Source organism: Amblyomma maculatum, chromosome 5, assembly GCF_055883805.1.
Source record: "Amblyomma maculatum isolate TAMU_Amacu chromosome 5, ASM5588380v1, whole genome shotgun sequence".
NCBI classification, from domain to species: Eukaryota; Metazoa; Arthropoda; class Arachnida; order Ixodida; family Ixodidae; genus Amblyomma; species Amblyomma maculatum.
Window position 1 is genome coordinate 93,812,613 of NC_139348.1, and position 16,086 is coordinate 93,828,698.

General features: G+C 47.6%; 1 protein-coding gene across 2 annotated transcripts in view; it reads left to right on the forward strand.

The window, feature by feature from the left end:
* The window catches only part of Hel89B (histone acetyltransferase 1), a 103,277-nt gene that overhangs the window by 21,688 nt on the left and 65,503 nt on the right, over positions 1–16,086 (forward strand). The window contains exons 2-9 of one of the 2 annotated variants that reach the window (XM_084603902.1): positions 2,730–2,853; positions 4,854–4,974; positions 5,959–6,117; positions 7,634–7,860; positions 9,906–10,160; positions 13,256–13,420; positions 15,174–15,269; positions 15,367–15,567. In XM_084603902.1, the coding sequence (XP_084460028.1) occupies positions 2,730–2,853; positions 4,854–4,974; positions 5,959–6,117; positions 7,634–7,860; positions 9,906–10,160; positions 13,256–13,420; positions 15,174–15,269; positions 15,367–15,567 (1,348 nt within the window). The remainder of the gene's footprint in view (positions 1–2,729; positions 2,854–4,853; positions 4,975–5,958; positions 6,118–7,633; positions 7,861–9,905; positions 10,161–13,255; positions 13,421–15,173; positions 15,270–15,366; positions 15,568–16,086) is intronic. The other variant, XM_084603903.1, reaches the window with a different exon arrangement.

Below are 16,086 nucleotides of genomic sequence, written 5' to 3' on the forward strand. Positions count from 1 at the left end.
TAGCAGCTAATCGATTGCAACTACTGTTTGTATAATCGCTGCCATTTGTCGATTTTTCTTTATGAACTCGAGCGAAAATCTTTGGAATCCTTGCACGCCCTCTAAAAATTCAGGCCAGCAGGATAACGTCAATCTTTATGCAGCTTTTTGCCTAGGTCAGACAAAATGGACTCAGTTGCATTGAATCCTGTCGGCCTGCTCCAGAAATGCTCCAATAGCCTACAGTCAAACCAGCTACAAATTGGGACTTTTCCTGCTCCAAAGCTACTCCACAATAAAGCTTTTGCTGCTCCTGTGCCTGCTCCAAAAAGCTAGAGCCTGCATCCACCCCTGTGGGAGGGTGTGTAGCACGGTAGCGCTGTTCACCAGCATTTCTGTTACAGGAACTAAAAGACGCTGTAGTGCCAGGTGTGAGCCATTTGACAAGGAATGACCCCCTGTGAAAGCTCTGGTGAAAGGATGTGGTTTGTCGCTTTTTCATTGAGCCGTTAAGAAGAAATGAAAATGATAAAGCTGTTCCTGCACTGTCTGTGGGCAGAAGGGTATGGCAGATCATGAAGAATTTCGAAAGGCTGCTTTATAGCATGCCTCTAAAAGGGGCTGCTCTCAGTTAAGCATTATTCTTGGCGCAGGCAACAGGCAGCACAAAATTGCTATTTGTTAACCGATTTTTGCTGCATTTGCTAGAAGGAGGACATATTGGGGTCTGCTAACGCCTCTGTCTGTCAGATACAGATTTTTGCTCGGGCAAGCTGTCTTTGTATGTTTCATGCAGGACTGTCTTGCGCAGCATCTGCCTTTGGGCATGTTGCACTAACCAGCCTGCCTCGGCGTGGAAGGCCCTCCATTCACTTTGCAAGTCTGGAGTGTCATGTCATGAGTGGTGATTAACTCACACTTGCCTAAAATTCAGGAAATAAAACTAATGCATATGCCCTAGATATAAAACATTTTTGTTTGGTTGGTTTATGGTGTTTAAACGTCCCAAAGCGACTCAGGCTATAAGAGACACCGTAGTGGAGGGCTCTGGAAATTTTGGCCACCTGGGGTTCTTTAATGTGCAAAGACTTCGCACAGCACATGGGCGCCTTGCTTTTCTCTTCCAGTGAAAAGCGGGCGCCGTGGCAGGAATACGATCTCGCATCCTCAAGCGCAGTGCGAAACTTTCAAATATTGCCTTTTTTTTTTTCTAGATTCTATTCACTGCTTTAAGAGCGTACCTGTTACCATTACCATGGTGTAGTTAACTTTTTTTTTCTTTTGCACTTCACAATTTAAATTGTGCTTTTATTGCTGGAAGTATTTCCCAACACTATTTAATAACTGTACTTCAGTGTTTTACACCAGACAAATACTCTTTTGTTGTGGGCTGTAAATCCTCGAGCATTCTGCAGCAACTCTAATGACACATTTCTGGTCATGCGTAGTGGTATTGTCATGACAGCATTCAAATATTGCATTTTTTTCTATATTCTATTTTTTGCTTTAAGGAGCGCAACTGTTGTACAGAAATAGTATAAATAGTAGAGAAACTTCAACCTATGCTAGGTAGTGTGCAAGCTTCTGGGCAGTAAAGTTTTAGAGTTATTGTGAAAAAAATGCAATGTCCTATATTTAGGATGCTGCATTTAAGGGTGTTAAACGTGTCAAGTGCAAAAAATAACACTATTGCGAATGACACTCTTGACACTCCCGTTAGCACAGAAAAATGGTTCTTGAACTTGTGTCACCCCTGATAGCTTGTATCTTGCTGGTGTCTGAAACCTTGATAGCGTTTGATTTGCACTGTGCCCCAGGCCCCAACTGGGTTTTGAAGCCGTGCATTCAAGCTGATGTTATATAGAACTGCGCATACTATATTGAACCCTGACTGCTGAGCATTTACTGAGCTATGGTGCCTCGTATTCGGTGTTTGGTTGCTAGTCCCATGTCTGTGGGCTATTTGATCCTAGCCGCAGTGGCCGTATTTTAGTGGAGACAAAAAGGCTCCAGTTGCCGAAGCGCCGGCTCGAACTGAGGGGGACTGAAAGGGGGACAGAGCTGGTTACAAGGCCGACGAAGCCGACGCGAAACCCAGGAACGGCTCCAAAGAGCTGCGCTTTAAAAAATTGCTGATGGTTTAGCTTGATTAAGCCTAGTGTGTAAGCGAAATCTTCATTTTTAATGGTTACATGTGGTAAAGATCTTTATTTACTAAAGAAGAAGCCAGTCAAATGGAGCAAGATTTGGAAGATGCCAAGAAAAAGAAGGCAGAAGAAGGAAGAATGGGAAGCAAGAATATTTGGAAGATAAAAAGAGGAAGACAGAAGATGAGAAAAAGAAGTAGGTGAGAAGTGCCATTATGACTGGGTACATCACGATCATGATCATCAGATCATCACCATCAAGAAGATGGGCGCATACGCATTTGTGGCCTGCGCCCAGTATGGTCACCTTGGCTTTACATGCCACGGGGACGCTTTCGCTTCAATACCTGAATACCCATGTACTGTGCGATGTCAGTGCATACTACAGAACTGAAGATGTTCTTAAACCGATCCAGAGCCCTCCACTGTGGTGGCGTAGCACATTTCACTTCAGGGTGTTAAACACCATTATTTATATTTCTGAATCTTCAGAAAAAAATGTTGAAAGGTGGCAGAAGCACGTTGCCTTTTCTTGTGTTGGGATCTCGTCGCGGGTGAGGTGGCTCAGAATGTCCAGTGACTCCTGCTCTTTGGTTGCCGCAGGCTCGACCGGCTGTTCTTCCTCCTGGACACGGGCTCGTCGCCAGTGACACGGCGGGCGGCTGCTGTCCAATTGGGCGAGGTGCAGAAGCTCCACCCTCACGAGCTGCACAACCTCCTGGCCAAGGTAAGCCTCCATCTAGAAATTTTGCCACTCGCAGCATTTGGGCACGTGCATGCCATATCCTATGCTCTTTGCGTGGCAGTTGCTTCAGTGCCTATTGTGCCTGGTAGTAAGGTTGCTTTGCCTCTTACTTTTGACTGCCAGAAGGTCATCTTAAACTAAGCGCGGTGCAGAGCAGGACCTGGTGGCAACATGCAGAATGAGTTGCCAACAAGGCAGCCTTTGCCGCTGTGGATGCTTTTCTCTTCGTAGCTTTCTGAAGGTATTACGAGCCCATGCTGCATTTTGTCGCACTGCACTGTTCTCTGTTTTTGGCAACGCTTGTGCACGCTCTGAAGCGGCATTTTCCTGGCACCACTGTTTTTATGTGCAGGGAACTGGATCAAGTCTTGCGCAAATTTTGAACTTTTATGCAGCCAAAAACTAGTCACAAGCCGGATGTTTGCTTTCATGCATTTTCATGTATTCACACATTTAGGGGCTTTTTCCTGCATCGGCAGTTTCTGGCCGCGGTGCGAAATTTGGTCAGTCCAACTGGGGCAGCAGTGGCTGCCATTGGCACTTTTTTAATTCTTGCTCAACCCCAAATTGTCTGCTGTGCAGGCAAGGAGGGCATTGTGACATACTTAGTGTGTGCTGTGTAATCAACAGTTTGTAGTAGTGGGGACAGCGTGACAATGACAGTCACGGTATTGGCAATCATCTAAGTGGCATGTAAGCGCTTCTAAAAGCAGAAGTTGTCTGCCTGTGAAAAGCAATGCTGACAGGGGTGAGGCAGCGTTGCTTGTGGCATTAGTAATAAGAAGAGCTTCGGTTCTGAATAGAATGCTTCTGTAGCATTAGCCCAATAGATGTGCTTATGGGTGAGGAGGAAAGGAAGTGTTGTCGACATAGGGAAGATTGCTTTGTCTTGGTCGCTCGTACAGTGGGTAATGCATGGGCTTAATGTGCTCTACACTGGGCTTGGAAGGCAGCTTTTTTCAACATACCTTAATCTAGCATAACTTAACAGAGCATAATGGGGGAAGAGGCCTGTCTTCAGCCTGCTACTCTTTACTAAGGGAAAGGGAAGGACAGAAAGAGAAACTGGAAAGGAGAGGTAAAGATGTGAAAATACAGTGACTTGCATGGAGCTTGCAGGTCTGTGGACGCATACAAAGGTCGCTTTTGAGTTCTCTGCAGCAGTCTAGTTACGTCCTACCCAGCCAGGCTTTTAGCTCGGTAAAAAAAAAAAAAAAAAGGGAAAAATATGCTCTAACTGCGATCGTGTCACAATTTAATTTCTGCGCTCTAAGTTCCTGTTCGGCACGATGCTTTCTTTTATTTCGAAAGCAATACTATGACAGCCAAAGCGAGACCTCGGGTGAGCGCAGCTACTCTGTGAAGAGGCGTAGCTACGGTCTCCTCATAAAGAAATCAGCCTGCCATGACATTTGAATTCACATTACCCCTATGCCACGGCAAGAGCTGACAACTCGGGTCGCTCCTTTCATATGGGAGCGCGATATCAGAATCAGCCTGCCAGAACCGTTTGCATTCCTTTTACCCCTACGACACGCAGGTATGTCCATACGGCTTGGTTGAAGCGTGACTTTATATGTGGGCTGGTAGCTTACGCTCTCGCGTCATACCCTCAAATGACGAGCTTAAGTATACCCATTAATGTAGAAGCTTTACACTGATCAGAAGTGATAGCGGAAGTGTAGCAGGCAAAAGAAGCTTCCGCCATTGCTTTCGCAATTCAACTAGGGTTTACCAGAGCTAAGCCACAACAAATTTTTATTCCTTTGTCACGTGTTTCAAGGAGTGCACCAGACTTTGGCTGCATATTTCCCAGGCCAAGCCTAAGAATGCAACGTGTTGCTTATTTTATTTGCAAAAGTATCTGCTTCTCCTTGCCTGTCTTGTTCTTGTCCATTGCGTTTCCTGTGCTGGTTCATCAGAATGAAAGCTTCGGAAAACATCTTTTTGACACACTTTTCCTCTCTGGTGTGTGGCGACAGGTCCGCAAATACTTGCACAGCTCCTGTTGGGAAACTCGCATTGCTGCCAGCCAAGCCGTGGAGGCCATCATATCACACGTGCCCCAGTGGGACCCACCGGGATTGTCCAAAGAGGAACAAGGTTGGCGGCATCTCCTACCCATTCACTTCTTATCCTGACCTGGTACTTTTCGGGGTCATCTGTCTGTCGTTGGATCTGCTGGGTCACTTAATAGCCCTCTGTCCTTTAAGGACCTTTTAAGAAAAGGAGCCCAGTGCTTAGATCAGGTGCCGGAAATAGTCTGTGCAAAATGCTACAGCGATACGCGCCACAAAGAAGCAAAAATATAAATCAAAGCTCTCTCATCCTCCCATTGGGAAACCAGCTTTCCCGTTCTCTACGAGCCACAAGGATGTCATCGTAGTCGCAAACGACGTCCATTGGTCCGTCTCGTTGACTGATGGGTGAAGGATTGGTGTACACCACTAATTGTGTCCACCGCTTGCTGCGCGCTTTTCCCTTCGCCACGGTCGGACTAAATGCAGCAACGCGCGCTCCTGCTAGCTTTTTTTCGCGCACGCAAAGATCACGCCCTACCTCCTGCCAAACTCTGAGAAGGAAGGGGAATTCGGCTTGCGGAGGCTAGACGACCGGGTAGGAGAGTGAAAAGCCTTGGCGAGGGAACGGGAGGAGAAAAACACGATAGAATTGGGTGATTGTGGTGGCTGTAGCTGCATTATTAATTACTCTTTTCAAAAACATTTTGCGGCCTTGCGTTCTGGGGGTCAAGTCACATAGTCACCGGGGAAGGAAATATTTTCAACCTGAGGGTGGACAGTGTGCCTTTAAAGGGCGTGGTACCAGATTGCATCCTCTCTACTGTGAGTGATTTTTCTGTACTGCTTGTTTGGTATTGGTATTGCAAGTTCGTGGTAGGGCTTCTTGAACACGTGTAAGTTGGAAGTGTAGGATGGTATTGTTCTGTGCTCGGGTTGACATAGCTTTCGTGGCACCTTACCCAGTCCAGGAGATTTTATCTTAACCACGCGGTGTTCTTAAGGCTTCGGCATTATCTTGGTGAGAGACCAGGCTGTTTAAGGGCTACCCTCTGTTTTATGTGTGCAGTGGATGGCGAGTGTGCGAACTTCGGAACTTCCGCCAGTGCCAAGTCCCCGTGCCACTGGATGCGCTTCGAGCACTTTGACATCGACCAGGTGCTCAAACATGGTGGCCTCCTCTTTGCCTCGGATGGTTCTGAATTTGACCTCGACGACAATTACTTCGGTATGTGTGTGCTGGGCTGAGATCAAGGAGAATGTTGGCAATTGACAGGTGTTTGACGCATAGCTGCAATGTAAAAGAAAACATGCTTGGAGCAGTCAACTGATGACTATTTTTTAAGCATGAGAGACAGGCACACTCTTGCCTGTTTTACATGTAGATATCTTTTTGACAGATGACAATGGGGTGCCTCAAAACCTTGGAAGTAGTCAGAAACATCAGTAGTCATGCTAGTATTGCAGAAGTAGAAGAACCATATGTGAAAATACTGACCCCGCCAGGGTGGCACAGTGGTTACGGCACTCGACTACTGTTCCCAAGGACGCGGGATCGAATCATGGCCTCGGCAGCCGCTTTTTGATGGAGGCGAAAAGCAAGGCGGCCATGTACTGTGTGATGTCAGTGCAGCCTGAGTTGCTTTGGGACGTTAAACCCCACAAACCAAACCATGTAAAAATACTGGTAGATATCTATAGTGGCCTAGCCCTCCCTAATAGGAGATACAATCACCCCATCGCTAATCATGGTTTGCTTACAAGAAATATTCAGAGCCTTGAGTTGACAATAGTCAACGGATATTAAGAGTTAATTGGGAATTTCTAAATAATATGCAATTTGTTGATAAGATTGCCTTGCTAATTAACTCGGGGTACTGGTTGAAAGGCATGACTTATATCTTAGACAGACAGAATAGAAAAGTGTCTGAAAAATAACATGCTGAAAGCTCTCAACAATCTTGGAGTGGAAGTGTACGATAGGTAGCAGTGGTCAAGCAGTACATCTTCTAAGGAAAGGTAGTAGGTTCTTCATCTTTGCTCTTTGTCGTTTCGTGCTGTCTGGCCCCGTGCTTTTAACGGCAGCATGTGAGGCCTGTCATGCTGTCTGCCACTTCTTGTCTTTGATGCCTTTGTGTTAGAGTGCAAAGGGTGGGCATCAAAGTTCTTTGGCAGTGAGCTTGCTAGTAACAGACGGCATAGTTGCGGTTCTGCCTTGTTCTCGTCTGCCATCGGCCGGTGCTGCACACTTCAAAGTGACTTAGACTAATCGTGACAGTAACTAGAGTTGCTCATTTGCCACCCATATTCCTCGAGTTTCAAGAAAGGCTTTGCTTGGTGCCATTTTATGCTGCCGCTACTGGGCTTACAATGAAAAGAGCCTAAATACTCTGCACGAGCGAGATTGAAATGGTTTGTACCAAACACCCCCACAAATTATGGCTGCCAAAGGTTGTGCTACGCTCTCCGGCATTCAATAAATAAGGAATATATAGCTACATGGTGTCAACTCTGTTACGTTTCTTACTATTTCTTGCGACAGATGTTGTGAAAGTACTGTGATGTTTTTTTCTACATATTCACATGTGTACCACTGCCAAAACTTCGTAGCGTGTATCAGCCTTGCGAAGCCTTCGTAGTGGCATTTTTTGCCGCAGCCAGCATCTTTATGATGGCAAATAAACATGATTCTGATCTTTCCAATGTTGCTGGCCCTGTCCATTTTTGCCTCTCCTGTGCAACAGGGGGCTCCATGTCGAAGGAGCGGCTCCTGCACCAGCGAAAGCTGCTCAATCGGCAGCTGGGCATGGAGATGGCGGAGCGCATGGGCTTCGACACCTCGGACCTCTTCTCTGCTGAAGATCTCTCCTACGATGGCAACAGCGGCACCGCTGTCGCAGGAGGAGGAGGAACGTGGGTGCCCCCCGACAGTGTCATGCCTCTAGTCAAGCAGGAGTACTCTGCTGCACTGGTGAGCTCGTTTGGATTTCTTGCCTGGAAGGATGGAGACGTAGGCGAGACGGCACTCTGGTGTAGCGTCCGAGGTCCGTTATAACCTTCATGTGCACGCAGTGATTGCCTCACTTTACTCCTGTCTGTGTTTCCCAGTGAAAGTACAAGCATTTCAGTGTCTCCTATGATCCTTCTATGAAATAGAAAGGGGAACAAATTTTGCTCTGGACTGCTGCAATACGTTGTCACTGCCTTGACTCACATTCCTTGAGTGCCTCATCTGTTCCTGACAAAGACTCACAGGGAAGTGAATGCGCTGGTTAAAACAGCTTTCAGATTTATTATTTCTGTTAGAACATGAAGGTGGTCGAGCACGTTTCCCACAACTATTTAAGACCAGCATTGCAGTGACCACCTTGATGAGCATGCTTGGATATATCATCCGATGTTTGAAAAGGCATGTAGTGATCAATCTCAAGGGTACTCGAGGAATAGTTGAAATGATCTGACACTCCGAAGACCAATTGCAAATGTTAATTTACTGAGATAATGTGAACAATAAAAAAAAAAATACAGGGTTATTCTTAAGTCTGCTTAAGAGCACAATGGCAAAAGCCACTTTACAGGACTGTTTTCACTAACTGGATTGTCATTGTCATCGCTACTGTCATCCTCATAGCTATCGCTACTGCCATCATTATCAACGAAATACACCGTCATTGTGATCGCTACTATGGTCCTCAAGGTAGGGAGAATTGCAATCGATTTCTCACTAGCTGGAGTGGAGTAGTGGTTTGCACGCTCGGCTGGGGATCGGAGGGATAGTGGTTCGATTCCTAGTGAAGACATTTTTTTTTTCTTTAGTGCCAGTTTTAGCGAAAATTTTTGTTGCCCGTGAGCCAAGAAAGGCTTTTGCCTTAAAATAAGTTTTTTTCTATCTCTCGGCCTTGTGCTGCCTGCAGGTGGCAGTGAAAGCTTCCATTTAAGAGTCACAGCTATGCTTTTCTCAAGCCCAGCTCACTGTGCACATCATTACTGTTTTCCTGACCCCTCCATCTCGAGCCACTCATCCCACTAATAAATGAATAATGTATGTTGCCACAGTGAATGCCCTCCTGCGCTGCCCCGTACATGCATTTCGGGCATGGCTTGCCCAGGCATGACGTGCCAAGCAGGCATAGTTCATTTACTAGGGCAACGTTGGCCAGGCAAAGAGAGAGCGTGCAATTGGAAGGTGCAAAAGGCTCTGGCACAGCGTTATCAATACGTTCAAGCACCGTTTCTGGGGCCATGTGCTGCCTTGAATAAATGAGCAGTGTGGGCCGGTTCACTTACTGAGATTTTAAATCAAAGTTGGCATCCTCTGAAACAGCCAGGATTAGAGAGATTGCTGAGGCATTACATAGTAGTCGCTCGTGGCCAGTCCGATGTGAAGAACGAAAAATGCAACTGTTGGTCTCTAGGGAGTCCAAAGTATTGGTTGTGAATGTGGACTGTTGACAGGAAGAGTAACTGCAGAAGTGGGTTAAAATCATCTTGTGAAACCTGGCACAGCTGTTGCAGTTTGCTCTGACAGCTGCGTCGTAGCTGTCCAGGGGATGATAATGATAGGACCTCATTGGTGCAAGGGCAGCTTTTTGACACAGGGTGCTGTGGTACAGTGCATTTTTCTTGATATAGGGTAAGGTCAGAGATCCATCATGCAAGCGTTTCCACCAGGCCAGGGGAAAAAGAGTGCCCAAATTCCAACACCTGTGGGTGCCCCAATGTGGCACGGCGATTGCGGTCCCTCACATCCTGCGCACGAGAAGGAGGCTTACATCATTGAAAGCTGTCCTTCAACGAAATATAATACTTCGTATTTCGGCCAATGGTGCATTTTCCTGCCTGTATCATGTTAGGTCTGACAGTGACTGAGCCAGCCATGCAGTGGAACTGTTGCATGTTGTCGCTCAAAGCTTTCTTTTCTAGTGAACACTTGCCTGTTTCTCTCTGTTCAGTTTGGTGCTGTTCACGCTGTTTACTCGCGCTCTTCTGCTGCCTGTTTTGCTGTTTTCTCTTCAGGGTGGCCAGGTGGGTGGGGGCATTCCACCTGTCCCTCTTGCGTCATCTCTGCCCCCCTCCATGCCCATCACGACGGCAGCTGCGACAGTGAGCAGCGTCACCGCACCAGCGTCGGGCCTCTTCCGCGGCCCCAAGCGGAGGGCCAGTCTTGCCAGGGAGGGATCGGGGCCATCCAAGAGACCTTGCAGAAACACCATAAAGGGCGAACCACCACACGACGGTGTCGACGGAGCCACGGACAACCTCTGGGAAGAGGCAAGGCAACACTGGGCATTTCGACCGCTTGCTCACCTATTATTAGTTTGTTTATTGACTCTTCAGTTGCATTTTAGAAGTTCAGCATGATGACAAGGGGTAGGAATTAAACATCCCAGTTGAAGCAAAAAGGAATGTTAAAGTGCAGAGCAGCACTGAGTACAAAAACTTCTAAACAGGCCTTCTTCTGTTGGGTTTCTAGATGGTCTCGGAGATTGTATCTAACACTACCTACAGTCGTGACCAAAAGTGGTATACAGTCAAACCGACTTGTAACGATGCCGGATTTAACAATATATCGGTTACAACAGTGAAAAGCTGCTGCGCCGTCCACTTCGGTATGATTTTTATAGTAAAATAGCCTGCTTACTACAATGCCCTCATGCCACATTATCGGTTATAACAATGAAGTCTGGCTCCCGTGTGCTCGTGCCAAATGGTAGTGGAATGTGAAATCCTTAAAAAGAAAAACATTTCCAGCCGCTACTTCCTCCTTGCCGTGCGTTCATACAATAGAACCTGTTTTCTGGCCTTCTCCACATCACCAGCCTCGCACACTTCTCTCCCGCTGCCCTTCCACCCCTCCAAACACAAATGGGCTGCGCCCATAGCTCTACACTGTGCTACCCTCTGAAACACAAAGGGACCTCGCCAGCGCGCCGACAGCGCTGATCTGCTCCCTCGCCCCTCATTCTGCGCAGTTCTGCCAACGGATTTGGTTGTTTGTGTTAGTTGATTGCATCGAAGTCGTTCCTGACCACTTGGTTTCTCCGTCTCGTTTGAATCGCCGCCGAAACGGAAGATTGCTGATCCGCCTGCTGATTATCGGAAGACGTTGCTGGTGAACAGAAAGTGCTCGGCTACCGATTTGGAGACGAAGTGCAGTTTAGTGAATAACTACAAAGATGATAAAGTGTTTGACTTTGTTAAGAAGTAGGCACTATCGCAACTGACGGTGTCGATGCTCATCCGCTCCACTGAGTAGTTCGAGAAAGAAAAGTGCTCACTGACAGTGGGCGCAAACGCATTCGGCAAGGTGCCTATGCGGAGGTGGAGGAGGCCCTCCACGAGTGGTTCCTTGGTGCCCATGCCCTATCACCATGCCGATTCTGGCCACAAAGGCGAAACAGTTTGTCTTGCTGATTAACAATGTGGACCTCCAGCCAAGTGGCGGCTGGATACAGTGCTTCAAGGAAAGGCACGGCATTGTCTACAAAGCCGTCACCAGTGAGGGAGCTTTGCGTGACATGGAGGCGAAGGAGAAGTGGCTGCAGCAAACGCAGACCCGCATCCTCGAAAACTATGTTGACGCCGACGGGTACTATGGTGACAAAACGGGGCTGTTTTTCCAGATGTTGCCCTCCAAGACGCAAGCACTGAAAGGGCGACAAGAACAGCAAGCTGCGCCTCACTGTGTTTTTATGTGCCAACATGGACGGGAGCGACAAGTGCCTCACATTGGTCATTGGGAAGTAAAAAAAATCCCCACTGCTTCCACGGTGCTGCCAGGATACCAGTACGCTACCGTAACTATCGCAAGGCATGGATGACTTGAGAACTTTCTCGCGAGTGGCTGTTAGAGTTTTATCAGCACATCCAGCGATCAGAGGAATGTGGCTCTTGTCCTGGATAGTTGTAGTGCCCACCACTTCGTGCCTAAGCTCTCAAACGTGGAAGTTTTTTTCCTGCCTCCAAACACGGCAGCAGGCTTGCAGCCCATGGACACCAGCGTGGTCGCCAATTTTAAGGTGATGTATCATCGAAGCATCCTGAGCAAGTTAGTCTTGTTGATGAACATGGCTACGCAGGGAGCAACCAGACTATAAAATTAATCTGCTGATAGCCATGTAGTTTATACTTGGTGCATGGTCCGAAGTTGGCGCTTCGACGGGGCGGAACTGCTTTAGGAAAGCGTGCTTTGTCTGAGGCAGGAATGATTTAGACGAAGCCTGCTGAGTTCCCATCGACGAAGTGATGCCAGAACGTTGTTCTGCAGTCGATGCGGATGCTTCACGACTCAGAGTGATCTAAACGAAGCCTGGGAAGTTCCCATCAATGAAGTGATGCCAGAACTTTGGTCCGCAGGATGCTTCATGACTCAGTGTGATTTAGACGAGGCCTGCGAAGTTTCCATCGACGAAGTGATGCCAGAACTTTGTTCTGCAGTCAATGCGGATGCTTCATGACTCAGAGTGATATAGACGAAGCCTGTGAAGTTCCCAGCGATGCCAGAACTTTGGTCCGCAGGATGCTTCACAACTCAGTGCGATTTAGACGAAGCCTGCAAAGTTCCCATCAATGAAGTGATGCCAGAACTTTGGTCCGCAGTCGATAAGGATGCTTCACAACTCGGAGTTTCTGCATGCGGACGACGCATTAGTAACACCAGAACTTCTCACCGATGAGGCGATCGTCGCGAACGGCCGTGGCAACCCTCTCGTGTTTTTTATAAGCCCGCTTTCGGGGCCACGAAAACAATGCCTTGGCAGAGCTCATATGTCACTTGCCATCCGTGATCCCCATGCAGTTATGCTTTTTTTCGTGCAACGCGTTTATAGCAAGTATTGGTCGTAAGAATGGAATTTTCGGGGCACTTGAATAATGTTATAAGTGGATCCGGCAACACCCAGTCGCTGACAGTGCTCTGGAATACTGCATCGAAATGCCATCCAGCGACAACGTAGGGGACAGTGATTGTGACACATGCTTGTGGATAAAATTGGGCACCGCCACTATTGCCTCTCAGTCTCGGATAGCTGTTGCCAGACGAACTTGGAATGCAATTTTCCGGAGCTCCGCCTCCAGCTGAGTGTTGTATAACACTTTTGCTCACGACTGTACTTGAAAACATAGCGAGCCAACCAAAAATTCGAATTTTGTTTCCTTTAACTGAAAGTACCAATTATCAGAGTTTGAATTATTGCCCGTCTACTGTATAATGTATTATGTGTTACTGCAGATACTGCTTCATGTTTAATTTTGCTTTGAATGAATGAATGAATGAATTAATTAATTGCTGCTGCTGCATGGGGCTCTTGGCAGCTGAGCAGCAGTATCTGATGGACGTCATTTTTTCCTATTGGCTGCCTTCACAGCAGTGTTCAGGCGAGTGGCCGCTGGAGGCGTTTGTGGAGGCCTTGTGCCAGGACCTGTTCAATGCTGCCTGGGAGGTGCGCCACGGTGCGGCCACGGCCCTCCGCGAGGTGGTGCGACTGCATGGCCGCGGGGGCGGCCGATCGATCAGCACACCCGCTGCACAGGTGAGCTTGCTCGCTGCATGCAATGTCTGCCACTCCTCATCCCAGGGGGGCTGTAAAGTAGATGCCAAACACTGATGCCAGAATTGTTGTCGGGAACGTATTGATATGGAACGCAAGAACACCTTTTGCAAGCTGAAGTTGAACTGCAAAAGTAATGAGCTGGGGAAGTTATTAGAACCATATCATGTAAAGACTGAGGATGGGGAGAGTAAAAGCTGTTGTTGCCATTCCTGTCTTTCTGCCTTTGTCCTCTCACACTGGCATAACAGTTGTTAGCGGATTCAAACCCACACCGGCACAGAGCAGGTCAATTAGTTGTAGGTTGCATATAGGCAATTTTGCCATCATGTGGCAAAAAAAGCGCATGCATTGTAACGCTTTAAGGGCCGTGAAGCTGGTGTATGCTAGAACGCACCAGCCCAGGGTCTATGCAGGGGGTCTTCAATTAGTGGGCGATGTCGTCACAAAACATTTCTTCCTACCAGATGGCTTGGCATTCCCGTGGCAGTACACAGTAATAGAGACTTTGGCCGAGAGGTTGGTTGAGTTCGCCAGTTGCAGTGCAGTGATTAGCAATTGGCATCTGTTGGACCTGGGATAGTGACAAAAAGCCCTGGCTGCTGCAGTGTAAAAAAATGCCTGCTGAGCTTCACAGTTAGGGTCCATGAAGGATTCTCTAAGCATGAGAGATGTTTGTTTTTGCATCATGAAGCTCTTCACCTTCTAAATCAAGTGCCCACAGTAGGAAATTTTTATCGGGCATGGCGTTGGGATGCTTGTTCGACACGGTCCGAATTCAATCGAATTTGAGGTTGTCATGCCCGTTTCTTGCACACTGTCGATCGGGCCTCCAAGAACTGCTTACTTGAACAGCTGTGCTTGAAGGTAATGTACAGTGGCAATTTTCGCGCCTCCGCCTTAACGCACGGCGTTACTCTACGTCGCTGTCGCTGTGCACCAATTGTGCGCATATTGACACTATTGCCCCCCTTAAATCGATCCATGCACCCTTCCAGGCAATTGAACCACTCTGGAGTTTGATGCGCATTGCCAATTTGCGATTAACTCTATTGATTTTGCTGCCTCATGGTGATCGCTTACTTTTTGAAATTGAAAAGCTTGTCTTCATGTTTGTATATAACCGCTGGCGCGTTGTTGACCCATGCCAAATGGACATGTTGCCCCTCAAAAGCTTTTGCTCCTAACCAGCATTTGCCTTAAATATCTTTGCATGCATGCAGCTGCAATCATTTTACATACAAATTTAGTTGCATCTCTCATCAGAGCCAAAGTAATACAGCCGCGCACCAGCGACACTGAGCTTGAACGAATAAACATTGCATAGGTTTGCAGCAGTGCGATTGATTTAGCTAAGGCAAACTGCAGACGACGTGTTAAGTTTGCATTGGTGATCGTGGCATGGAAAAAATTGTTATGGTGCAATGGATGGGGACCAAAGTTCAATGGAAGGGCACAAAGTGTGCACATTTGCAGCAGTGTGATGCACAATTGTGTCAGGCCTGTCACAGTCTGCCAACATTAGCCGTCAGTTGGTGACATTCCAGACTCAGACTAAGCTACTAGGTTCCTATCACCGAGAAGTGAGTGTTTCTTGGTTAGTTGCCGCATACAATTTTGATTGCAGGATGCGTGCATACTTTCATTGCATGTATCCCTGGGATAGCCTGACTTAGGGGACAGTTAGCGAGGTCGGTATCTTTTTTTTTTTTTTTTTTTTCCCCCTTTGCCACAGATGGAAGCTTCCAACCAGCTCTTCCTGGAAGACCTGTCCCTGCGTCTGCTGTGCGTTCTCGCTCTGGACAAGTTTGGAGACTTTGTGTCCGACCAGGTGATGAGAAGCCAGCCTGACTCTCTCTCTCTCTCTCTGAATCTGGCTGTACCTGAGATGCCACTGGACATTGCATTACCCTGGTTGTTCATCACAGGTGGTGGCACCTGTCCGGGAGACATGTGCCCAGACCCTAGGCCACATCCTGCACCTGATGGGCTGTGACAAGGAGGGGCCCAGTCGATGTGGTGGTGTGTGGGGCGTGCTGAGGGCTCTGCTGCAGCTGCTGCGGCGCCCCGAGTGGGAGGCCCGACACGGGGGCCTACTGGGCATCAAGTACCTGCTGGCCGTCCGCAAGGTGGGTTCACAGAGACTCTGATGGAAAAGGCTCCTCCTCTTTTTGACAAGGGGGCTAGCCCATTTGGCTTACATTGGTTCGGGTTCAGGTATTTGTGCACACAAGTTCTGCATCCCGACACTGGTTTTGTCTGCACGACGTTAAAGGCACTGGCAAGCCTAGTTATGTGGCTTTATTTCTACTCTAATCGAATCAATCTTTATTCAACATCATTAATGGTGAGGGCACTGTCAGAAAGCCAGACAGTGGCTTGACGCGGGCTGCGCCCTCTCTACTAGACAATGGTTTCATGTGCACTTCGATGCATTGCTATTTGTCAAGGAAAATGAAATGAAAAAATGCACACATAACAAAGATGTGCGCACTTCACAAGTATGTTAATTATGCAAGGAAAAAATTGGAAGTGCTGCACTGTTTGACATAGTTTCCAGCACAGCTGTGTTATAGTTATGCATTGATTTAGCAAAACATAGAAAAGGTCGCGATTTTTTTGTTCTAGGTTTTCGTTGCTTCCACTTT